The 27,078-nt window shown below is 34.2% G+C and overlaps 1 protein-coding gene across 4 annotated transcripts in view; it reads right to left on the bottom strand.

Moving 5' to 3' along the window:
• The window catches only part of gek (serine/threonine-protein kinase gek), a 136,996-nt gene that overhangs the window by 38,476 nt on the left and 71,442 nt on the right, over nucleotides 1-27,078 (bottom strand). For all 4 annotated transcript variants that reach the window (XM_069821078.1, XM_069821077.1, XM_069821075.1 and 1 more), the window contains exons 16-22: nucleotides 22,948-23,096; nucleotides 20,584-20,690; nucleotides 11,320-11,480; nucleotides 11,008-11,239; nucleotides 7,809-8,095; nucleotides 5,106-5,249; nucleotides 1,529-1,664 (exon numbers count right to left, since the gene is read on the bottom strand). In XM_069821078.1, coding sequence (XP_069677179.1) covers nucleotides 1,529-1,664; nucleotides 5,106-5,249; nucleotides 7,809-8,095; nucleotides 11,008-11,239; nucleotides 11,320-11,480; nucleotides 20,584-20,690; nucleotides 22,948-23,096 — 1,216 coding nt within the window. The remainder of the gene's footprint in view (nucleotides 1-1,528; nucleotides 1,665-5,105; nucleotides 5,250-7,808; nucleotides 8,096-11,007; nucleotides 11,240-11,319; nucleotides 11,481-20,583; nucleotides 20,691-22,947; nucleotides 23,097-27,078) is intronic.

Below are 27,078 nucleotides of genomic sequence, written 5' to 3'. Positions count from 1 at the left end.
TAAGTCGTTTCACGTTTATGCCCTTTGAAATTTAACACATTAAAACAGAAAACTAATTGACTTAAACAAGAACAGACTTCACACAATAAAGTATCTCCTACCCCTCTGCACATGTTTTTTTTTTTTCTTCAATAAATTACACAGTTGTAAAGTTTTGTGCTGTCCGATTTCACATGAAATGTCCCATAAAGAAGAACTGCATTTTAATTAACCACTTCTGAGTCATGGTATTTACTAAAAAGATCATACTATGCATCACCTATCTATGATTATACACTGCAAATTCCAATTTTCATCTAAATCAAAATAACATGCACATAAAATTCGAGTGTGGATGTCATAGTGATCAATTTAATTTATTTTATTTTATTGGCAGTTTCCAGTCCAAGGGCAGATCTTTAACTGCAAACCCTGCATTCTCCAATTTTTCCGATCTTTCTGCCTTCCTCTACTCCCTGCATACGATCCATATATCTTAATGTTGTCCATCCCTGATATCTTTTTCTGTACCATTATAATTTGGAGGCCTCATAGCTGTGTAAGAGTCAGAGAAGCACTATATATCAACAAAGAGACAAACAACTTGTGTTCAAGTATACTTATAAAAACACAGAACTGATAAAATTACAGTTAATTTCATTTAGAGATTATATTTGTAAAAGCTGTCTGTGGGTACTTTTAAATTAAAAATGCATCGAATCAAAAACTGTGCTGCGCAATGCACTGTGATTCTGAAAGTGTGTAGCATGACTATTCAAATGAAATTTTAGTCGCGGTTATAGTTTTATACACAAAGAAAATAATAAAATGGCAGAATGTATAAATTAATGAGAGGCCAAGGATCTTTAAAGTCTGGAGAGTCAATGAGTAATAGCAGTATGTCTAAATCAACACATTAAGTAGTGTTAAATGAAATAATAGACTACATAATTTTGAAATTCGGGGATAGCTCAAGTGTGTGACTGAATATATTTCTATCTTTTTAAACTTTTTTTTTCTTTGTTCATATTCAATAGAAATTAAAACAGAATATTATTTTAACAAGTAACTGAATTCTGCAATTCGTCATGCACTATGATGTGAACTAATGCTAAGTCAGTTTAATTAATTATTATCCAAGTCAATAAAATTTAGGTATTGAAAGCTTCATTAGCTTTTAAAACTTACATATACTTTTAAATTCAATCAGATAATATCTACATTCTTATACTGACACGTGGGGGGGGGGGGGGAAATGCCTTATCATGTACTTGCCACAAGATTTACTGTTCAGTTCACAAGTTTTTCCTGCTCTGTGCTTGAAAATCATACAATCTATATGTAAGACATCAATCACATGAACTAACGTTCTGCATTTCTATGTTAATTTGTTCCAGAGACAATACAATGTATTAATTTCTTATGGATAAAAATTATGTTTGAATGATTTCTGAACAGCACACACGAGTATTATCCATTTTACAAGTAGCCTATGTAAGTAGAAAGAAGTAAACTGAGAATTCTAATTAACTCCATGTTGCTCACTTACCACTGCGATCCAGATCTAGGCAGAACAACCCTTCTTCAGTTCCAATGACTAGGCGATCGGGATCTACAATGGCCCCTGACATGGCATTCTTGATCAGTGCCAATGTGTTGTCCAGCAACTCCTTTGCTCTGAACACCTACACAATAATCATAATTAATATATACACATATAGCTATTTAAAATGGAAAGTTTTGAAATGAGCTGTGCATAGGACACACACACATAGATATAAACCAGAAACTAAACACTAGAACAATACGAAATATACAGATATACAAAAACACACCCACAACAAATCCTCAACACACAACTCAATTTCAGAACACATACACTATTTGACTTCACACTACACAACACAAATGCACCTCCATCAGGGGTAAAGACACTGGAAGATGCAAGGACTTCAGCAGTTCTGAAGATAGTTCCCAAGCCGAAACTAGTCAACTAGGTATTTATAAACTTAATTCAATATTAACACGTGAAAGTGATCACAATAATATATTGTATTCCTTGTTATTTAGACTGGGAAGTTTTGAAATGAAAGCTCTATGTATATTTAGCATGGGTAAGAGTATGATGCTCAAAATGTTTGTATATATAAATAAATGTGCATTACTACATAATAATGAATACTCTGAATGTATTAAGCAAAGGTAAAGGTATTTGTATGCACCAATGAAGTACACAGAAGTTTAGGAGCGAGAAGGGAGTAGAGTTCTCATCTCTTTTTGAATTTTGGCAGAGGAGGAGTCATGTTTCAGTTGCCATTCACTTCGGGCAAAGCCTCATCCCAGAACTGTTTTGGAAGTACACTGAGATGAAAAATCCTGTCTCCAACCAGGCTTGAACCCAGACTCTTGCAGTCTATGATCTGTTGCTCTGCTGACAGAGAGCTAACTGGGTTCTTCAATTTATCTTAAGTAGGCTTTATGTAAAGCAGAAATCGAAACCACTGTACAGATGTAGGCTAATTATCGTGCTCATGAGATCAGAATCTTCTCTAAAATAGTTACTTTAAGAAAAAGTGTGTTTTTAAAATTCTATAAATGTCTGCATAATAATTTCATTCTCACATTCTGAATCAGAAGAATTTCACTGCATTAGTATTGAAGTTGCAGACTGGCACATTTTTTAGTAACAGAAATTACCCAAACCTTAAGCAGAGCAAGATAATGTTAGTTTATTGTTAAATAGTAACTTCGTAAAACAATGATGCCATTACCATTATAATTATCACAATCACAAATTAAAGTGATTTTGAAAAATATGTAGCTCTCTGGATCTACTCATATTTCACATGAAGAATAGAATAAAATAATAATAATAATAATAATAATAATAATAATAATAATAATAATAATAATCATCATCATCATCATCATCATCCACTTCATGGATTAGGCTTCATGGCAGTGGCCTAGTGTTTTCTTGGAGATCCAATTTTCCTTTTCTTTATTGGTATATAATACAATAACTTGTGCGCCAGTCTTTGAGGTTCCTATATATACTGCACATATGTTGAAATTAATCTTTACTTAGAAGAGATGCAGCCCACTGAATTTGCCTACATGTGCAAAATTCGAACTGTTCCAGATGATACTGCAATGAACTGGAAGATTTTCAGTATTTCAAGAGAGAACTATTTCATACCTACAAATAATAGGTTGTTCAATAGAATAGTGTTTAGAATTGACCAGACATCATGAAAAATTAATCACATCTAGATAGTTCAATACACCTGAAGTATAATGCAGCTCTGAAATGGTGCCATCCACTCAAATCTATTTCCGTCTTCCTTAGGGACAGTCCTACTTTTTGGGGTAGAATGGAAGTGTATGGGTTAGTATGAAGTTGGTTCTCGAACTGTTACTAGCCGATCACAAAATATTAGTTTTTTTTTTTTTAGTTGGTTATTTAACGACGCTGTATCAACTACACTGGTGGGATTGGTGACAGCGAGATGGTATTTGACGAGATGAGGTCGAAAATTTGCCATAGATTACCTGACATTCGTCTAACAGTTTGGAAAACCTCGGAAAAAACCCAACCAGGTGATCAGCCCAAGCGCAACTCTGGATTGGCAGCCAAAAACTTTATCCGACTGAGCTACATCAGTGGTTAGTTAGCTTTTCAGTATTATCACAGTCTAGTACATACAATCACCAAGCTCAATACGTCAATGACAGCTGAACTTAGTTGCTAGCCACTAGGATCGTTACTACTGCACAGTCTATTGTTCCTAGTATTCTCAGTTGCTAACCGCTTGGAGCATCGCATCGCGAGAAATGCAAAAAATCACCTCAAGCTTCGTGACTGCAAGTACTAGACTGTGGTATTATATTATACTAATATGATTTTATAATTCTCATAATTATTGGCTCTTTTATTATTTATTTCATTTCATTAATGCTACACGCATGAAACTAAATAAATCATACAATTTTTAATTATACGGCAGATTTAGGGAAGTGTTTTCTGTCATAACTTTACAACACTCTCACCCCACCCCATTTCTTTCTGACTGTCTTCTGTTAGGAAAAGAGGACTAACCCTATCCCTAACTGTCCCTTCTTGTCAGTTTACTTGTCTCGTGCAAGCAAGTACCATCAGTTTGGAGCTGTTCTATACTGGGTTTCAAGAACTTATGTTAACTTCTGTATGAATTATTGTGACTGTAACACTCCATCACAGACTCTCACACAAGCATCAAAGCAACACTAGTATCCTGCTTCCAACTACAGAATAAAGTAACTGTAAACAAAACCATGTGACTTTTGACTACATCATACTTAATTCTTTGTTTCCACAGCATTTTCCGCCAAGTAAATAGTCCATTGCTACATACATATAAAAATACGACCCTAATGAAATGTTGCGGAAAAGTTACAGCATAAAACTTGAAAGCTGACGCTTTTTTTATCAGTTTAAAATAATATTGCTTTTCTAAGCTTAGTTGTTGTTCAAATGCCTAGACGTTTGGCAAAGAAGCCATTAGTCCTCTTGCACTCCAGTATTTTTGAGGCATATCTTATTTTTGTAGGATTCTACATCTTCCTAAATGTTCTGAGTTCATGGGTTCATTAATTGCAGAACACACAAAAGAGAGAGGTAAGCATTCCAATTCAGAGTAGATGTTCTGCCAGACAGTCATGGTTGGTAGGAACAATTCCTGGATTAGATATATAAGAGGAGGAACAGTCGTCAAGTGTTTGGACCAAGGAGCTCCATCTGGTGTTCTAAAACTTGAAAGAGGAAAACCACTACAAAGTGAGCAAAAGACTATAATATTAAAGATATTAATGGATTGTTAGTCATGTAAGTACCATTTAATTTTCATGTCACATGCGTTAATTTTTAATCATGATGCTGTATTTATGGTTCTGTTTATGTTTACTCTATTCTCTAGTTGGAAAGAGCATGGTCAAAATGTGTTTAGAGAACTTTAAAGTGTATTTTTATTGACGTCTACAAATTATATTTTTACAATTACCGTATTTTCTCAGTGAAGAAATAAAAAGTATGGCAAACGGTTATAAAAGTAGCAAAATTTTATGTAGTTGAAGTTGGTGGCACTAACCGTCCTGTTGGGCAGATTATTGCGTTTGAGTATTCTGTGTAGTTCACTGAGCGCAACCACCCACTTGGTCTTCTCACTTTCTGTGTCTGCTAGCATAAGTGTGTGATTCTTCAACCCAGGAGGTTCCATCAGCGAAGTTGTTATCTGCAATACATGAATGTTACACTTACAAAACTATTGACAAAAAGAAGATATGAACAATTGTCACGGAATTCATATCTTCTTGTGAAATCTCATTTCAATATGTCACAGGAGTCGTCAGAGACTGTATGACAGGCATTTTACGACTACATACAGTAGTAAACAAAAGAATGCAAAGATGTTTCTTAAAAGTACTTCGACAAATAGGAAAAAAATACTGCAAACTTTAAACAGAATAAATTATATTTGACAATAGGACTATTACCTGTAACTAGAAACTGTCACCTGAATAGGCACTACCTCTTACTGGATTTAGTAAACAGACTAACTTACAGAATATTTTAAGAAAGAGGAAATTGTTATGATGAGAATGTGAGTAGTGCTGAGATCAGACTTAAATTAATCACTACTAACATCATGTGATTAATGAAAACTACATATTTTAAATAGAAGTTAACAGAATTGAGAATAATAGCGAAAGTTACAGGCCTAAGCATACAGGCTTTATCTAACTTCAGTAATTGTACTGGGGTGAAGCATATATGATATGATATATTTGTCAGCCAACTTTACAATTCACAGTTATGGTGGACCATCATATTTCTGCTTTTTGATCCACCATCCCTTTAATACATATCACTCTTTTCTATTAATATATTAATTTGCCAAGTATTTCTTGATTACTTCCTATTCTTCTGTTTTCATTGAATTGCTATATATCCTTCCCTATTTGTCCTCTTCTATTTGTCTCCCTCCCATTTCTCGCTTTCATATTAAATATTGCATATTCCTTTCCTTAATAATTCACATTTTTTCATTCATTTTCTTCTCCACTCTCAAATCTACCTAATCTTAATAATTCTCTTCCAGCTATTTTCTCCTGAATTAATTTTTACATTTCTCTTTCTCTATTTTTATTTACATATTTATCTCTTTCTCTTCACTTCACTCCTAAATTTCCTATTTTTATTACCTCTTTCCACATATTTATTCCCATAATACTCCTACAGTTATAGCACCCCTGGTATTACTCCCAACCCATAACATTGAAAAACACTGAAATATTTAATTCACTTAATTACACTTCCAATTTCTCTCTCTTTCACTTCACATTTGTTGAGATGTTTTTTCACTTTAATTTTCTTTTATTCATTGTTTGTATGTACTACTTCTCTCTTACATTTAACACTTTCTTCTCTAATCCTATTCTATCACTTTCGCCAATCCTAACTTTCTTGCATTCACTATTTAGCACTCTTCTTCCTCGCCAATTCCATCCTCCTCACTGTTGTTCTCCATTTCGCCATTTAATAATATCTCAGAAGCCCTATCTATTCTGGGGATGAAGCATATAGCAGAACCCCTTTTTAACAAACCTCTGAGGGATTACTTTTTTTTCCCTTCTTAAAAGGATGTTTATATAAAATGGGAAGTAAAGGCTAAAATAACTAATAGTAACATGCATGTTATATGTCAAACATTACAATAATTTTATTAGGCCTACAATTATTATTTACAATACATTTCATTATACTATTTTCGAACTCTTCAAAAGGTGAGACAAGATTGTTTTTCCATTTGGCTGAAGCTGAATCTGAACCACAGTGAAATTCAGCATTGGAAATTTTTTTCTTCTACTTCATTATTCACCTTAATGAAGTAGTTTGTAAACTATGCTTTCTTACCATATGCAATAGTGTTACTTGAGGATTAGCCTTGACATCCCTTATTATTTTCACTTTCCGTCTGAGAGTTAATTTCTTCTGTTTAGTCGCCATTATAACGATGCATAAACTAACAAAGAAAAACTTGGAAACAGGATCCACGCAACTCGCGAGAACAAAGCAATCACTCTGTGAAAGCAACACAAACGATAAAGAATAATGCCATTGTGTGGTGCCGTATTACTATCAATTGAGATGCACTATCGAATATGCTGGTACTATTGATTAAAGTCGAGTCGATATTTCAGGATTCATTATCACAAAATGCACTTGAAAAGTATTCCGTGAAAGCTGGATTTTCTTAAAAGTGGGGATTAATTACATTATTCTTACGATAATGTGACTGGAACTTCACAGACTATTCCTTAAAAACGGCAATTCCTTAAAAATGGGAATGTTAAAACAGTTTTACTGTAATTTACATATTTGTCCCTTTTATTAATCAACGCAACTATTATTAATCAACTCATTATTAATCAATGAAAGTGTTTACAATACTCAGAACAGATAAACACATAATAAAATAAAATAAATTCTTCTGTAATCAGTAAAAATTGTTCAGAAACCAAAATTTGTCTTAAGAATGGTAACAATGGAGTAGATATGAAATATGCCAATTTATACCAAATAAATGAAATACTTGCTGTCATTCAATTATTTTCAAACTGTTATGTTATACTGAAGCTGTTACTTGGCGTAACTTAGTATTTCCTCATTTAAATTCGATATATATATATATATACTATCAGTCAGTAAGTATCCTTGGTGTGAACAGATCTTTTTTGAATACTAATTCCATTTATTATGTGCCAAGTCTTAGTATCCAACCTATACCCACCCTGAAAATGCAGGGAATGTCCTTCTTTGTTGCATGGATCACATCGGAGTCACGCACAGAACTGACAGCAAACTCCTCATCCCGCATGTCGAGGACTTGTGACACATATACAGATGGCAGTGCATTGCGATCAGGGGAGATATCGTAAAGGAAAAGTTTGAAGTCACACACCACAACAAACTGCCGCACCCATCCTTTCTTCACACCTCCTGTCTTTGGAACTTTCACATAACCTTCATATGCTGTTCCAATACCACGTGTGGGGTCTATGCCGAGAGGTCGCTTCGCTGCAACAAATCACACAGCTGTTTAATCATTGCAAGACATATTTCCAATTCAGAAAGTTAAAAACTCAACTGAGTAAAATCTATGTTTTTAAAAAGTCCGTAAACAGTAAAATATATGATATCTCTTTTCCTTATTTCTGTAATAATAATAATAATAATAATAATAATAATAATAATAATAATAATAATAATAATAATAATAATACCAATGATGATGGTGATGATAATAATAATAATAATAATAATAATAATAATAATAATAATAATAATAATAATAATAATAATGAAAATGAATGCCAACTTAAAGGTTTCTGTATCATCTTCAAATATTCTAAGTAAAAACTTCAATCTATACATTATTAACAACGAAAATATGACAGTGGTTGAATGGTCTACCGCAAATACAATTGTGTGAAAACTTTCTCTTTATAAGTTATACTGAATGTGGTATCATTACTTTTTTTTTATTAAGCATGGAAATATCCTCATACTGAAGAGGTAAATAAAATGACGTGCACAACCACTTTTATTACATTTGTTGATGCTTACAATAATGATTATTCAGCGTTTGTGAGATGTTGTTTAGTCAACTACCCGAAGATAGGTTGGAACCTCATAAGTGAAATCAATAGGGCATCATTCATAAAGCAATTAAGCCAGGAGATAATGCATACATCGTTGACTAGCAACATATTTCACTAATCAGGCTTAAGATGTAAAGAAACAATTTGAGGAGAGTTTTTGCAAAAGTCGATAGATGCAGAAATCAAGATTTTACAGAAATTACACTAAGTGACAGCATCTATCGAGTTTTGAAAAAAAACCTGGAAGGTTTGGTAGTCTCTACATACGGTATGAATCAAGTTGTGGTAAATCTGATTTCACAGATCGATTCCGGAGGTAAAAAAAATACGATATCCATATGTAACTCATTTTCGAAAATTTCTGCATCTATCAACTTTTGCAAAAACGCTCCTCAATTCTTCTTCTTCTGAAGTGAGATGTACTGGCTGACAATAGATGTACCTACCAGCCAGAATCTCAATCGGAGGTATTAGTGAGATGATGACTATGATATTCCACATATGAATTCGATGTTACAGACATATCAAACAAAATTACCAAATTTTTAAACATCATAGGGACCATAAATTGTCTTCACACCAAATTTAGTACAGAAAGAGAGCAAACTTTAGATAAACAAAACTCTAGCCCAGTTATTCAACTGATGCTCACAGGTGCAAGCACACACTTTAGAGCTCAGGACAGTCTGAGCGCTTTACAGTGCAAAGGAAAGAGGCAGACGAGAGAGGTAGTATATCTCGTTTGGTCGACCTATATGTGTACAGGGATGGTCAGCTCTGATTCGAAGGATAAAGGGAAGAGAACTTTGAGTTTTGTGTCTCAGAATCAATTTGGAATGGGACACAAAACTCAACCCCGAATATATTGGTCTTTTTTTAACTTATTGTTTCACATTTAATGTCAATTGTTCGAATTCAAATAATGAATTGCACCATGAACGGCTCATCTTCCCATTGAAAGTCTTACCTGCATTCCACGTTTACAACCAACAGAAGTTATCTCGATGTTGGCTCATTATGAAGTTTAATATTGGTTTTAATAAGAACCATGGATTTTACCATTTTAACATATTTATAGTTGTATCAATAATGACACAAACTAATAACTGGGTAAAATATACGATCAATGGCAACATAAATAGACATTTTTAAAAATAATCCATTTTTTATTATAAGATAATTTTATGTAATTTCAATCCATTTTAATGTCTGCAATTTAACCTTGTATTATATGGTTGTTTGGTTATTGCCATAAATTGAAATAGAGAGGATGATGATAATCAGTTCAAATATCACACATATCAAAGCAATAATCAATCCAATTATAGTTTTTTACTTAATTTGTACACATGATTTTTAAATATGTTAGATATAAGATTGTTTAATATATATATTCAACAATCATTTCATCTATTGTAAATTTATGTATTACACGATATTGTTTGATTAAGAGCCTGAAGATCCAAGGGGCGAAAGCGTTAGCACATTAGTTTATCCTTAACTTCAATGAATATTTATATTTATAAATTTTATTGATCTTTCTCAAAACACTGATAAGTCATTTAGACTGAATAACAAAATAAACATTATGTTATATTATATTGTACACTGACTTGTCTGAAAATTATTACTACAATGCTTACTAAGATAAAACTGTACTCCTCTGTTTCATGAGAGCCAAGAAAACACTGAAGGTCTTATACAGGAGGTTTTCCGTGAAGTATAGCAATAATTATGCTGTCATGGGTTGTATTCATCAGCTTTATACATTAGAGTATCGATATCAACAAAAAAGAAAGAGCAGCCACAATAACAGCAATAATAATCTGTATTTATGTTTACTTTAATCATGCCACCCAAACTACAGAGACTATTGAGAGAGAAAGTATGGTGATGATGCAACAGTGGATCACAATGGTAGAGGAAGTCAAAATACTTGGGACAAATCCCACTTCACAGCTGTTTTGTCCACCAAAAATCTCACATGATCTACAGGGAATCATCAAGCATTAGTTCCTTTTTTTTGTTGTCCACAGCAACAACAACAAGGCTCTATTCTCATGTCTACATAGTGTATAAGCCTTAGTTACGATAGCTTTGCAAAGAAGTTGAACCAGTGTGCTGCAGGTTCAATTCCGAAAATACTTAAAAGTTTTTGTGGATGGAGAGTTCGATATCCATCAGCCAACTGGAACAGCTAATCACCGACAGATATAAGCTGAACAAGTATTCCATCTTAATGAATGAAGCAACCACGATTGCAAGTGATGACTATTAAAATGACTTGTGTACCTCGATTGTCACACACCTTTGTATGTATATACTCACTTTGGTCTGAGGGCACAGGACATATTGCAGGCACCTTCTCACAGCAGCCGATGTGGCAAGCGAATCCACACACCTCGCATACCACACCCTGACGGGTTAGCCCCACCATAAGCGACGTGCAATGACTGCACTTAGTAGGTGAAGAAAACGTTCGAACAAGGAACTGATGCGACTTGGGTTTGGGAGGTAAATGAGGCTTGTGCAGGTCGAGTCCATGTGGAGAAGTGGGGTCCTGTAACAATAGATACACGAGAATATCAGAAATGGTATCACCTAGTATTCCGTTTTCATGGCACTACCTACTGCACTTACTATACTAAGTTCTGAAAGGTTGGACTTGCTACTGGCTACCGATGGAGCTCTGTTGTCCTCTACGTCTCCCTCTTCACTCTCAACTGAGCCTCCACGACGAGTGTTGGATTCTTTCAGGAAATGGTCCAAGTATGACATCTGAGATGAAGGCCGTTCCAGAACTGAAAAACAACGACAAAATGTGAACCGAACATAATGCAATGTATATAGTACAGGCAGATGGACCACCAGCACATCCACAAAGTGTAATTTGATAGAAATACACATCCCTGAAACGTCACAATTATTTTCGCAATATTGTCTGTGTTGTCTTATATTATAAAGTTGTGACAGTAACTCAAACAGATTAACCAAATTACTTCTAATTTGAAATTTACGACTTTTATGTGAACTGTGTCGAGATTTGATTAGTTATTTATTGAACAAAGGTCAATTTTATATCAATCTTAGGGATCCTGAAGATTGTAAGCGCAATATTGTCAATATTTATAAACCGAACTTCTTCAGATTTACAATAAAATTTTATTAATGTTTAAAATTTGATAAAAGAAGTCCATTCTAGGGGCCACATAATTTAACATATGGTCGGAATTTGTAAACATAATAATTATATTCAATGCCTATATATTGAAATCTTTAAGATTAAAGTTTCATCTAGACATATTTATAATTGGTAAACATTGGTTGTGTTTAAAGTAACTTTGTTAAAGCACTTGTGTAAACATAATTTCAATCATAATGTACGAAATACCTCAAATTCAGTGCTGGGAGGTTATATTAAGAATTAGATTCTGGTAAACAAAATTCCTTTTCTGAGGACTATTTACAAGAAAACCTAAACTTAAAAAAGTACCTGATTATATGGGAAAAGTCTTCACAATCCTAATTTTTTTATGTGACATATTTCCTACTGAATTCATCAGTGAAATAACATGTCTGAATGTCAAGCAACATACTAAGGTCGGCTATGTAAACAAAGCACTGATATCCTGTATAGCATAAAGACCAACACTATCTTAGGTCTGTGTGATGTGTCTGGATATGTCTGATTGTTCTTCTTCTTCTTCTTCTTCTTCTTCTTCTTCTTCTCTTTAAAGTTATTATTTTTCTTCCATTTTCCCTTCTTCTCTTCCTCCACCTTCTTGTCGAAATTTGATTTGTCACTTATTTCTGTGCAATCTGCCCCTGAACCCTAAGTCGATAGTTCAAGTCTGTTTTAGTATTTGTTTTTTTTTAGCGTAGAATGGAATGGTGTATCGAATTTTCTTTATATTTAAAGATCTGTCCCTAAGTCAAAAATTCAAGTCTGTTTTAGTATTTGTTCTTTTAGTATATGATAGTGTGGTGAATAAAATTTTATTTATATTTAACCTGTATGTTTCTACTTTCTGTAGGTAGTGGTTTTGTTTTGTCTGAGATTTTACCTTGGATTCTGTACCTTTACTTGTGCATAAAACTTCATATTAACAACACTGATTGAAACTATATTTTACTATTAACCACGGTTCACCCTCACACAGAATCTGATAATGCAGATAGATCCAGTCTCTGAATTTTGGTGACTCTGTGCTGGTGGTTATCTGCTAGAGATGCAGGAGGCAATGCAAAGCCTGTTAGATAGGCAGAGTGCAAAGCTTCGGCCATTCTCATTTACATGGTGAGGCTCAACTATGAGACTTGCAACAGTGGCTGTAAAGCTAAGACTTCTGTGATTTAAATGTCAAGTCTGATTACCAGCATTGGCATGATGTGAAGCAGCCATGTTCATCCAAATACAAGCCAATGCACAATGCCTGCTTAGAAAAATGAGGACATCATGAAGGACCACTTCACAAGATGGCACCTTCTTACTTGGCCATCATACCTGTGTCTTTGGCAATTGTAATTAAAATGAAGATCCTAGTCACGTGTGTAACAAAAATAAACTCTATTAAGTTATTGTTACAGGCACTGTTGCAACATACAAACAGGGAGATGTCAAGAAAAACAAGTGATTTTTCCATTTTCTCAGAACCTAGTTACCTCAGTCAGGAGAGCAATTGGTTATGGATGGAAGAGTGAGGGATTAGAACCCAGACAGAGGCAAGGGATTTTTCTTTTTGTCATAACTTCAAAACATCTCTACAGTCCATTCAATCTCCTATAAAGGAATGTCACGTTTCTCTAGATGAGAATAAAACAATTGGACTATAGAAATAACCACTTCAATTCCTATAACATATTCAAAATGAGCAGCTATGCCTCACTACATCTCATAACGTTCTTGACATTTTACAGGAACAGCCTTTAACTTAATCACATGTCAGGAAAGATACTGTTATAATGCTTTCGAAACAGTGACGAAATACATGCTTTAATTACGTCTAATATTAAAAACATAGTTTTCAAAATATTATTTACATCATCTTCTGCTAACTACTGAACTGATTTAGTTTAAGTTTAATATTTATGAATTAATTCATACAAGAAAAATGCGGATGAACTTCCAGAATTTTACTGTAAGAAAGTACAATACTTTGTGAAGTTATTAATGCAAAAATAGCAGACAACAGAAATAGAAATCTTCTTAAAAAAGAAACCAATATAGCAGTTTTATTCTTAGTTTCTTCCCTTCTCACATTAGATATAGTTCTGAATATTACTCTATAGATCATATATTCTCAATTATTTATAATTTACATTTTTATTTCATTACAATATGCTTCAAGGAGACAAACTGTAGTCATAAAAATGGCGTAATTTATCACCATCATATCACGAACATAATCAATATCATCATCAACTAATAGGATTGGTGATAGACTCTTCCATCTCCAAGGTAATATTTAACATAATAAATAAATTAATTAATAAATTAGTCATTTTAAACATATCACGTTTATATTGTTAGCTATACATTCACTCTCAGTATGCTTTATAGCTTAAGAAGAACCACACAATTAATTTGATAAAAATATTCGTGAAAATAACAATTTAATAGTTACGAGGAAGTATGTGCAATTCACAGATTGTAAAACTGGTAAGTGCCATCACTGGTCCTCCTGTTTCCACAGAGCATAAAGCTTGTATTTGCATAATCGTGACCTGTCTCACTCAAGCTTGTTAGACTATACACACGAGTAATTCTTAAACTGCCTCAACTCTATGTCATAGTCACCTGTGCAACCTGCAAGCTGTCAACTTGTGGTGTTAGGTAACAGCATTACTTTTCAGATAAACACAAGTAACAAGATTAATTATGCATACAATTAAGATACCGAAGCAATAAGTCAAACAGAACTAAGTTAATTGGATAGCTTTGTACAAGGATGAGTGACGAGTTACAGGAGGAGTGGGCATCCATCAATAATGCAAGAAACTACGACTACTGTACCTCCACATGCAGGTCGTGTCTGGCACCACCTCGTGTGCGTCATCATTCATGGACAACCCCTACATCAAATCAAAACTGAAAAGTCATTATAGCAGGTCAAGGGCGATTACGTGGTGAGGGCAACATAGGGGAGACTAACCAATCACAAACAGCACAGTGGCAACCGGTACGTTACCAGACGGTGAGTTGGTGAACGCGACACCCTCCCCACGGCGGTAAGTTGGTCGCATGGTCAGAAATAGATTTTCATAAGGAGCAGAAGCAAGCCCCATACACAGCTTGTAACACCAATAAATAGGGGCATTTTGTCTACGAGCAAGAAAGGAACACAATGATACTCAATGTCAGCAACACATCATTGCTGCTGAAAAGTACAACAGAGATGAATGAAAAAATGGCATGGCACACATGGTCTTTGGTTTCATTCACCCAAGTCGATCATGTATATCTGCTTCATTAAAATAACAATCAGATGCAATAATTTCCAGTTTAAAATTTTGTTGACTGAACAGAGGTGATGAACACTCATCACTTTTTGTTTCTTAAGATAAAAGGACTGTTTTGCCATATACTGATCAAATCAATATAAATGATCCTACAGAGGCTATACTTCACGAAAAAATAACTTTAAACAGAACAAGTAAACTATAACTAATGCAAAGATGTACAAGACACTGTGCTATGGTGAACACCCTATAATGACTGAATGTAATCTTCGTAAAGCTTTAGTTTTTTTTATTATAAGAATCTCTCAACAGTCTGAATTCCAGCAAGTATACATTACATCCCAACCAATACAATAAAATGACACAATGTATAACTGAGACCATCTTTCATGTTCCTTGTTTAAACATGACATACTCTCGCGGTATGATAAGCAGCAGTTGGTAAATAACCAAACCAGCCTATCCAACTCATATTTGTGCATCAATGTCGAATTTTACACAATCAGGAGTTGTATTCAGCTCAATGAATGCAAACTATGGGGTATGTACTAGCATATTAACTCTTTTAGAACTCACTCCACAACAATGTCAGAGATTCAATTGAGTTTCATTATGTAATCTTGTAGTAATACAACATTTTAAAATTACTTTTAAATATGTTCTCGTACATTATATATATATATATATATATATATATATATATATATATATATATATATATCACCATCATGTCCGTCTGTCTTTCTGGTCGCACTTTTATGAAGTTTGATATTTAATAATTTATACAAATTTAAAGTCAAAATAAAAGTTTAATATCAGTCCATTATTTTGCATACTTATCAAGAAGCATTTTGTATTATTAATTATTAAATTTAGAATAAAATACACGAATGTCATCGAAACTGATGGAGATTTCGCACAATGAATTATATCACAATTATCCATTCACAATAGATTTCTATCTCTGCCAATCTCAAAATGGTAGACTTGTAAATTCTGATGAACAACACACAGATTCTAAAGAATTACGATACCTTTTAGGATATGTCATTATCATTATTATTATCATCACCATCATCATTCTTGTCTTCATCATTATCACGAAAAAACTTTCGAAGAACTTATTTTCAGGAGTCACAAAATGAAGGACTGTCCAAAGGTTTATTTAAATACTATTATATTCTAACAGCTACCACGGTGGTGATCTAGTGGCTAGAGTGCTAGATTTATAATCCTGTGGACCTGGGTTTGATCTTCGGTGTACCCACAATCTGTAATTTGTGTTGGGCAAGTCGGTGGTCAAGGATGCAGGGTTTTCCTCGAGCATTCCATTTCCCCTGTGGCATCCCCACAAATCTCCATATCTCATCTCATCAAGAATGTAGTGTAGACCAGCCTCTAATGGAGCACCCTGGACAATGACTCTGTCGGTAAATTGGTCTACACAACTGGTTTCATATGGATGAATGACGAACAGTCAAGTACCCACCATTAGAAAAAAATCGAACAAAATCGGGTAAATGGTAACAACGCAACACTTTTTACACTTTAAATAATAATGTGTGTGTATCTTATGCCTACCCACTTCACTTGCGTGATTCGGGTTCCTCATACTGTGAATAGATAGCAGGACTGTGACCCATTTTCAAGTTGCACACCACTTTGGTGGGCTATGTTATGCATGATGTGTGTCTGTGAAGAGTTATGTCGTGTACTAGGGTGAGTGTATATGTAAATGTTCGTGTAAGTGTAGTGTAGGGAATGAGTGAGGATGATGATAATAATTTAATTTTAGAACTAGATCATGAGAAACAACAAGAAAAGCATTGCTGAAACATGAGCACACCTAAAGTGTCCAAAACAGTGATTAGATATATTGCTTTACTTAAAAAATGGGACTTACTCATTCGAGTTGACTCATTCAAAGCTCGCATTTTCAGCTACGTGATCTACGAGCATTTAATGGGAATGGAGCCAGTCTCTCAGACACACCAACCTGTTACATGATTTAGTTACAATGAGCTGAATTAGTCTTGAAACAGGACCCAGTCAGACTCATTTAATGGATAGTTATAATAACTTCTCTTCTGACAAAATTCTCATTTTCTTGCAATATTGGTTTATACATGAAAATAAACAATATATAAAAAAATATATATATATATATATATATATATATATATATATATATATATATAAAACGATAATGAAGTCAAACCTTGTTGCTGCAACAACTATTTGATATTAATATGTAAAGGACTCCAGAGTAGTACAAATGAAAGGATTATTTTAATAGTGGTACAACTCCACTTTTTGTCAAATTGGAGTTAACTACACTTTCAGATTCACAAATGTCCGTTCTTTTTAATTATGAAAATGGTAGAACTCCAACTTAATTCTACTGCCAACAGAGTGCACCATAATGCAGGAATCCTACAACAAAATTATTTTAATAATGGTCTAACTCAACTGTGTTCCATGCTAAGCCAAAATGAGTGATTCTAAAGAGATTTTGAGTGACTTCAATGACATTGACGATCAAAATCTTGATCCAAATTATAAAATATTCATTTTTATACTGAAATCCAACTCATTTTTAATGAAAATATTATTCTGGTGCACCTCAGAGTTGTCTTGGATTTATCAATCATACATGGAATTTTTTTTTGGAATAGTGGTATACCTCCATTGTCCCCCCCTTTATTAGACATGTCCCACACAATATTCATAAATCCCAGGCATAGGAAGAAAGCTTAATCTGTGACACGAAAGCATGAACTATTATTTTCAAATATTTCACATCTTGAATATTCTGTACACATTTAATTTTAAGACTCCATATCTCAAAATCAAACTAAATGGAGGTGTACCATTATTAAAATACCCCTTCAAATGTCCTAAACTAAATTCCTCAGCAAACATATGAATCTACTTTAAACCATCTGCAAGGCAAAACTACGTTGACAATTTAGTCCCATTAATAAGTCAAACCTCTAAATTTCAGTTAGTGAAAGAAAAACAAGCTCAAGAGAAGTTATTTGAGTCAGATCACAACATAATCTTAACCTGCAAGTTTTGAATAGCTTCAGTGATCTATCTTACAAAGCTCATATCATATCAGTTTGCTACATATCTGCTCCAATAATCTCGTATAATGTCATGCTTTGCACTCTACACTGATCTCACAGACTAATAAGATCATGAGGATCACGCACTGTGCATGTCTCTCTTATAGTATTAAGCTACTTCAGACGACACTGTGTATAATGCAATCATAATGTACCAAGATTGGATTTAAAATGCTTTCATCAGCTAATATAAACATCAAGTGACTAGAATGTACGATTCCAAGCCCAACAATAATGTGCAAGAAAAGCACATACTTCCTCGTATATTGCAGCAATTTTCTGAATGTAGCACTAGCTGTCAACATTTTCAGTAGAAGTAGAAGTAGAAGTAGTAGTAGTAGTAGTAGTAGTAGTAGTAGTAGAAGTAGAAGTAGAAGTAGTAGTAGTAGCAGTAGTAGTCATAGTCGTAGTGATGGTAATTATCACCATTACTGTCACTGGGGTCATCATCATTATCATTGATGATAACAATGATGCTAACAAAATCTGTTTGAAAATAATTTAATTTTTTTAATATTTGCAAGCCTGAGGTAAATATAAGTACCTTTTATAAATCATGTAACAAGGAGGTTGTATAAATGTTCTAGAACTGCAGTCATATGAAATAAGAAACAAGAGCACCAAAAAAAAAAAAAAAAAAAAAAAAAAAAAAAAAAAAAAAAAAAAAAAGGATTTCCTCAGTAATGAATGTTTAACATTAGAAATTATGAAATCTAAGGATTACTATAACTGTAGTAATAACAGACAGACTTTTTCATACACGGTTTTAAGACTGCTAATGAAAGTGATTTATTGGCTATGTATAGTGTACGTTGTCTGATGTAGCATGATGCTAAATCAAATTGGTACTTCTAACAAAATGAGGATAACGTGTGCCAACTATAAATCATCCTCATGTAAAAATTTGTTTTATTCTATATATGCATGTAGAAGTAGTAATTTCAATATCAGTGCATCAATATTTATAAGTTGGATACTACTACACTGATGTAATAGATTATAGATCTGTTACTTTAAAGAAATTACTAAATTTAATATTCTGTATGTATCCAATATAAAATGCTCAGTATACGAAAACCAAAAAACATTTTTTTCAGATTCAATTAAGAATAGTAAATATAAAGTCTTCCAATGGTACTACAACAAACTACGGTATTTTCTCTATACTGCTAATATTCAAGATAAGAAAGTAAAGTAATCATGAAAAGAGAGCTTATCACACTCCAAAAGTAATACACGTTTTGAGGCTCTATGAACATATTTGCACTATTCACAAATATGTGTAGTATTCCGAGGGAGAGAAAGGTATACTTGATTTAGAAGAGTTGTAGCTAAAATGTTACCCATTGCTAGTCGAGTATTAAACGTTTCAAAGATTAAACTTCGGCAAGAAAGATATTCTAATGAGGTCATTATAAATAGCTAAATCCACATGATTCGAGTTAGCAATATGTAACAACCCCAACGAGTAAGGTATCCTCCTCACTCCAGTATGGTAAATCCAATCTTTGAAACATGATTTTGTAACACTTCTCAAGCAATGGAAAAGTCTAAACTAAGCTCTTTAGAAAGTGTAAGTGTGGTGAAATGTTGTAGCAAGAATAATCGATGTTTACTGATTTTGAGAGCACTTTACTAATACATCACATTTTTAAATAGTCTGGAGTTTATCGGCACTGGAATTCTTAAGATTGAACTAACAGATATTATCGAAATCTAATCAGTATATGGAAAGTGTTGGTTAAATCAAAGGGCTACTTTACTAAAGGGTCTAAATTTCTGGACACAATGGTTACAATCTCAAAAGACAGAAATGTACTGCAGATTCCAAATTCGATTATTTAGACCTATTCAGATTTTGGGGAATTTGGTTCAATGTTGAAAACTATAAAAGAAAGTAATCTTGTAGCACAGTATGGAGAAAGATTTGCAACAGTTACACTTTCATTCTTTTAGTAACAATGTTTTTTAGAGGAGACACTTGTACAGCATTCAACTACATTTTGGAATGTAATCTTAACCCTTACATTCTATTAAAGTGACCAAATAATGTTTTTTTTGTGTTTCATCCTCCTGATTTTTGTCTGGATTCATTTCTTATTTAGTCTTTACGTGACTTCTATCTTTATGATATTTCCACTAACACTTGACTTCTTGCAGCAATATTACTCTATGATATTTACATTTATGGATTGTTAAATATGCAAATCTCAACTCCTACAGTGGTACACAGATTATGCTAGTTCCTGTGTGAAAGGTGCCACTAAGAACATGCTCCCAGCCCAATCCCCATGCAAAGCAGTGGAGTTGAACTTACATCCCTCCCCCGATTCCAATCGTGACTGCAGCTCTTTGATCTGCATCTCCTTGCGTTTCACATCATGAGACAAACTCTCGAACCTCTGCCGAAAGTCCCTCAGTTCCCTGAAAAAGAAACATTAGGTCAACACAGTACTGTCTGTTGCACTTCACAGGCTACTAGGCTACTTTGCTGAGTATTCTATAAGGATTTCATGCTGTGCAGACTGTTATCTTACACAATTGTGAACAGAAGGAAGTTGAATACATTGAGTGCTTATAGGAAGGTAAGCGACATTAGTATTATCACATTGACCAGAATTTCCTCACTGAAATAGGAAGAGGACACATATTTCAGTGTGAGTAAAAAGCAGTTTTGTCAAAGATCAGTTAAAAAAAACGTTATTGTTAAAAATCGGATATTTGAGAATTTGAAAACGAATATTTAGGTAAAATTTAATTTCATAATATTGAAATTCAATCACGAACAAGTTTAATGTTTTTATTTTGTAAAACATAGTATCTAAAATTTGCAAATACAATAAAACAATGGAAATAAACAAAATTATGAAGCATTCTCTAGTACAGCAACACATAAGAATACATTTGTATAAAACCTTAGGCCAGACCTATACTATGTTATGGAAATGAAGCATGGACAATGAGAAGTACTGATATCAGCAGAATAACAGCCTGTGAAATGAAATTTATGAGAGCAACACTAGATTATACTCGCTTGGACTGCAAAAGAAATGATACATATCATGCAAGAGTTCCAATTACAACCAGTTTCACAGTTTATAAACAAGTACCAGCTGCAGTGGAAAAACAATGTCCAATGAATGAATTGTAATAGACTTCCAAAAGCCATGCTTCAATACTGTCCCCAAGGGAAGAGAACTTTGAGCCATCCAAAAAAAGGTGGACCAAGAATGACTCATTGAGACCGTAACAGGCCATGGTCCTTATACGAGGGGGATCCAGGAAATAATGACCGTTCGCACATACCCGCCGCGCAGCTGACTCCCCTTCCTTGTTTGAAAGTCAACTGGCTTCCTTAACATGTGTTCTCATAATGTTGTGAGTACTGGTTGCAACAAGTCGCCATTGTGCATTTTGTGTTACTTCAAAATGAACGACGTGATTGATAATCCCGCCGACTGTGAGGTGAGGAGTGTGATTCGATTTTTGAGTGCCCGACATTTGAAACCTGTATAAATTTACCGGCAATTGAAAGAAGTGTATGGTGATACTGTAATGAATGAAAGAAATGTGAGAAAATGGTCCGAAATGTTCAACAATGGGTGAACAAATGTCCACGATGAAACTCGACCCGGACGCCCATCACTCATCACAGAAGACCTGAAGACTAAAGTGAATGACAGAATCTTGCAAGACAGGCGCACATCACTCGACGAATTGCATATTGCCTTTCCTGATATTTCTCGTTCTTTGCTTGGTGAAATTGTGTCGCAACATCTTGGCTACCACAAAATCTGTGCACGATGGGTTCCACGGCAACTTAGTGATCAACACAAAACTCAGAGAATGGCCTCAGCATTGACATTCTTGATGTGATATCACACAGATGGAGATGCCTTTCTTGATCAAATTGTGACTGGTGATGAGACCTGGGTGTCTCACAACACCCCAGAGACCAAGCACCAATCACGTCAGTGGCATCATCCCTCATCACCCAAGAAACCGAGAAAATTCAAACAGACTCTCTCAACACAAAAAGTCATGGCTACTGTCTTTTGGAATCGCAAAGGTGTTCTTTTGCTGGATTTCATGCCAAAAGGCACTACGATCAATGCAAATCGTTATTGTGAGACTTTACGAAACCTACGGCGAGCCATCCAAAACAAGAGACGAGGAATGCTTTCGAGAGGAGTTGTGCTTCTTCACGACAACACCCGCCCGCACACTGCTGCTTCAACTCGAGAATTGCTGGATCAATTCGGTTGGGAAATCTTTGATCATCCGCCCTATAGTCCAGACCTTGCTCCTAGCGATTTTCACATTTTCACTAAGCTGAAAGACTTTCTGGGTGGTACGCGTTTTGGAAGTGATGAAGAGTTGAAGAAGACAGTGAACACCTGGCTTAATGAACTGGCGGCAGAGGAGTATAACACGGGAATTCTAAAGCTAGTGAACAGATACGACAAATGTTTAAATGTAGGTGGTGATTATGTAGAGAAGTAAAGGAAGCTTCAGTTATGTAACAGACTTGGCTTTTTCAAATAAATATATATATATACATATTTTTAATTATTACAACAAAATAGTCGTTATTTCCTGGATCCCCCTCGTACCTGTTTGGATGATTTTGATAATGACTTATTTTCTCTGTCTTTAATAATGTGTTTAACTCTGTACTCACTTTTGTGCTGCAATGAGCTCAGAACGTGTTTTGCTGAGCTCCTCACTAATGGCTTGCTTGGCCTGAATCTCGGACTGCAGGCTGCTCTGGAGGTTCAACAGCTCCATCTTCTCCAGCTTCTGGCTGCGTCGGTTTCGCCAATTCTTGTCCTGAGAATACAAGAGAGTTTGTTTGCAAACTTCATGTAAAATGTTATGGTTTCAGAACTAGTAGTGTTGTGAATTTCATTCATTCATTTCTTTTATTCCATAGATCTTACATGAGCAATGAAGTTTAAGATGTGGAACAAGTCAAAATTTTACAATATTAAAATTACAATTTTTACAAATTATTAATTATCTACAATTTTTACAATTTTGTGCAATTTTTTAATAATATTTTGGCGAGATGTAGTGAGATGAGGTGAGGTCCGAGGATTCGCCAAAAGATTACCCGGCATTTGCCTTTTGGTTGGGGGAAACCTCGGAAAAAACCCAACCAGGTAATCAAATCAAAGGGGTTGATGCCGAGGACTCGCCATAGACCATCAAGTTTTTTGGTTCTCTCTTCTTTTCGTACTGTACTGCATGATTACCTGAAAGGTAATAAGTTTATGCATCTCGAAACAGTATACATTCTTTACTCTTGCTTGTAATACACTGATTGGTTAAATCACTTTAAAATTCCATTAGAATACTTAGATATGGAAAACTTCTGTAAGTGAACACAAATTTCGTAAAAAAATTTCAGGAATATGTGACTACAGATGGATATCACCACAGTCTACTATATACAGTCGCGAAGCTTGAGGTGTTTTTTTGCAAATCTCGTGATAAAGCGCTCCAAGCGGTTAGCAACTAGAAACAATAGACAGTCCATGGTCGACTTTGGACTGTGTCGTATTTCTGTCGAGTGCTAGCTCGTTGCGTATTTCACATTGATGCTTGAGAAATGTTCGTTATTGGTTATAATGAAAATGTTAATGGCTAAAAATATAATTGGAATAATAATAATAATATGGGACAAGGAGGAGACGTTTGTAGTGCTATAAATTGTAGCAACAGTAAGAGAAAGAGGCCAGAGTTATCCTTTTTCCGATTTCCGAAAGATTCAGAAAGGTTCCTGGGTTTCCACAAGAATGCTGTGCAGAAACAAAACTGTTAATTTGAAGTTCTTTGTGACTGTTAGAATACATTATATCCTTAAATTTCACAATGAAATGTTTCAGTCTAACCGAAAGGACATTAGATACCGGTTAAAGTTCTGTCACTTAGGCTGCTAAATTTCCAGAGAAATAAAGGTTAGGTCTACTTTTTTTTCAGAGGATATATTTTTAATTGTAGCTATTAATTTTGTTATTATTTTTATGTGTTATTTTACTAAAGACGTAGAAAAATTAAGCTTGTTTTAATGAAATTTATTGATCACGTTTTATTTTCAATTCTGGTGGGATTATTATTGCTTAGGCCTACTTTTTTCTTCAAAGGATATGTTTTTAATTATAGCTGTTAATTTTGTTGTTATTTTTATTTGTTGCTTTACTAGAGACGTAGAAAAATTCTGTTACAATAAAATTTATTGATCACGTTTTATTTCCAATTTTGGCGAATAATGGAAGGTGGCAATTTTTTCCAAAAGAACACGACAACGAAAGTGTAACATATTTTGTCGGCTGCTAGGAGAGAGATCTGCGATGATGAGGCGATAGTAGCGATCCTAGTGGTGGGCAACTACCCATGTTTGCATTTTTACTACATATTGAGCTTCGCGACTGTATATAGTAGACTGTGATATCACTATGAACAACTTCTATAACACAGGTTAGCACTCGTTATCAAATAAAAATAAAATTGTGAGCATATTCTTATAGATCAAATTTGTAGAAATAGAAGTGCGTGGGGAAGAATTATCGATCAATAAAAACCTGTTCCTGACATGAACTTCAACCATTATGTATCAAGAGTCAGAAGTGGGAAAAAAATCATACTGAGAAGCTAACCAAGGACGAAATATGTACTGTTATTGCAAGTTATCTTGAACTTTACATCCCTTAAGTCTGTCTTTCGAACTGCTCGGTACGACATGTACTCATGAACGTAATGGCACAGCAAGGATGTCCCTCCCTTGGGCAACGTGATTCTTTTCAGAAAACATTGGTTCTTTCACTTCATGGCTCTCTACTGTAAAAGAACTTTGTTCAATACAGACATCATCATCTCACAACACTCTGGTTTTGAGAAGAGAACATGGTTTCGTAGCAGGTTTTTAATTAACTTGTAATGAGTAAGTATTTAAATATAATCATGTGTACACTCCTTTCTCATCGGGGCTGGGGACCAGCAATGGTGGAGTTACTGCAGCTATTTGTATACATTATATAGGCCTACATGACTTACACCTACAGCTAATATGTATATATTTTTATAACAATATTTTACAGGCTTACTATTTGAATTTACATTAATTTACAATTATACACAATCCATATCCCTATCATTGCTGCCATCATCATCATCATCATCATCATCATCATCATCATCATCATCATCGCTTGGTCCAAAATTAATTATTATTTCGTAAATGGCATCATCCATTTGGAATTATCTTCTAAATCGTAGGTACTACTTTCTAAACAAGATAGAACTCTTCGATTGTATCCCGGATGACATGTTGATCGATGTCATCCACTTCAACTTTATACAAGTCCTAATTCTGGAATGAAATAATATGTTTTGCAGAACTATAACAAAATAATAACTTACAACAGTAATTCATTATGTCGCTCACAGTACACACACTATTGTACATAACTATTATAGCAATAATTTTTAACATTACATACCTATTCTTTCCCAGGGTAGTGTGAGGTTCATTCGGTTGTAATTCAGTATTATTCTTAATTCTCTTCACAGAACTAATACTTTTGCCAGAGTATTTAGCCACTCTCTCATATGCCTTATCAAGAGGTTCCAACAAACATTTGTTTAATTTTTCCTCCTCGCAACACTTAATTATATTTGCGATAATTTCTCTTTCTCCTTTGTGGATAACAGTGTTACTTTTTCTCCGCAGTGGTGTGATTTCACCATAAATTACTACCCTGTGGTTGCTGCTCCATGTTAACACTACTGGTCGACAGTGAAGAAAATAGTTCTATGTTTCTTGACAAGAGATTATGATATGGAGCATGCACAAACAAGTCAGTTGGCTCCACCCACATTATGCGCTTCCTTCCCTCTGTCCCCGCTCAGGAAGTTCAAGATAACTTCCAATAATAGTATACACAAATATGGATGATCGTCCTTTGTTTTCTTTACTATAAATTGATGTAAAAATAGCATACAGTATCTGATATGATAATTAAACTGAGTCTTTTATTTATGATAACCTGAAAGTTAAAAACAAAACGCAATATCAATTTTTCATTAAATATATTCGAATTTTTATAACCTGAGCAAATACTTAATGTTTGTTAATATGCTTGTTGTTTCAAAGATTTCCATCTTTTGCCATAACTACACCAGCTTCTCAAATAATCAGTATGAAATGTGATTGTCACTTGGGGAAGGTAGTTTGTTCCATTGAGCAATACATAATACAGTCAAATCCCGATAATTTGTGGTAATAATTCACAAACTTCCACGAAATATCGAAAATCGCGAATTATCCCCAAATTTTTTTATTATTATTTAATGTCAATTAAAAGTTAATGTAACAGGTTTAATTACTAAAATACACACTTCAAAATCAAGTGCAAAATGTGAAACATAATAATATTATAGAATATTGCAGTGTGATTGAATCTTAAAACAAGAAAGACAAGTTCCACAAAATATCATTCACAGGACACTTTAGTTTAACAAAATATGTCATCTTTTTTGTTTCTTAGAGGATTGTTTTTCACTGACATCCTTTTGTATTTCATTTTACTACTACTCATTTTGAAAGCACACTACCACAAACAATATTTGAAATTCAAATGGCACACAAACTTTTCAAATGAAAATGACTCACAGCAGAGGAATGGACTTGACTGTCATGCTTCTTAGCTGATATTGCCCAGACCCATATGGGACAGGGCGAAAGATGTTGGAGTGGAGAGGGGAAGGAGAGAAGTTTGAGAGAAGGTAGAATGCGTAAATCAAGTAAAAA

Source organism: Periplaneta americana, chromosome 3 (genome assembly GCF_040183065.1).
Source record: "Periplaneta americana isolate PAMFEO1 chromosome 3, P.americana_PAMFEO1_priV1, whole genome shotgun sequence".
NCBI lineage: Eukaryota > Metazoa > Arthropoda > Insecta > Blattodea > Blattidae > Periplaneta > Periplaneta americana.
Note: the sequence above shows the minus strand (reverse complement) of the source record. Positions and strands in the feature narration are given on the sequence as shown.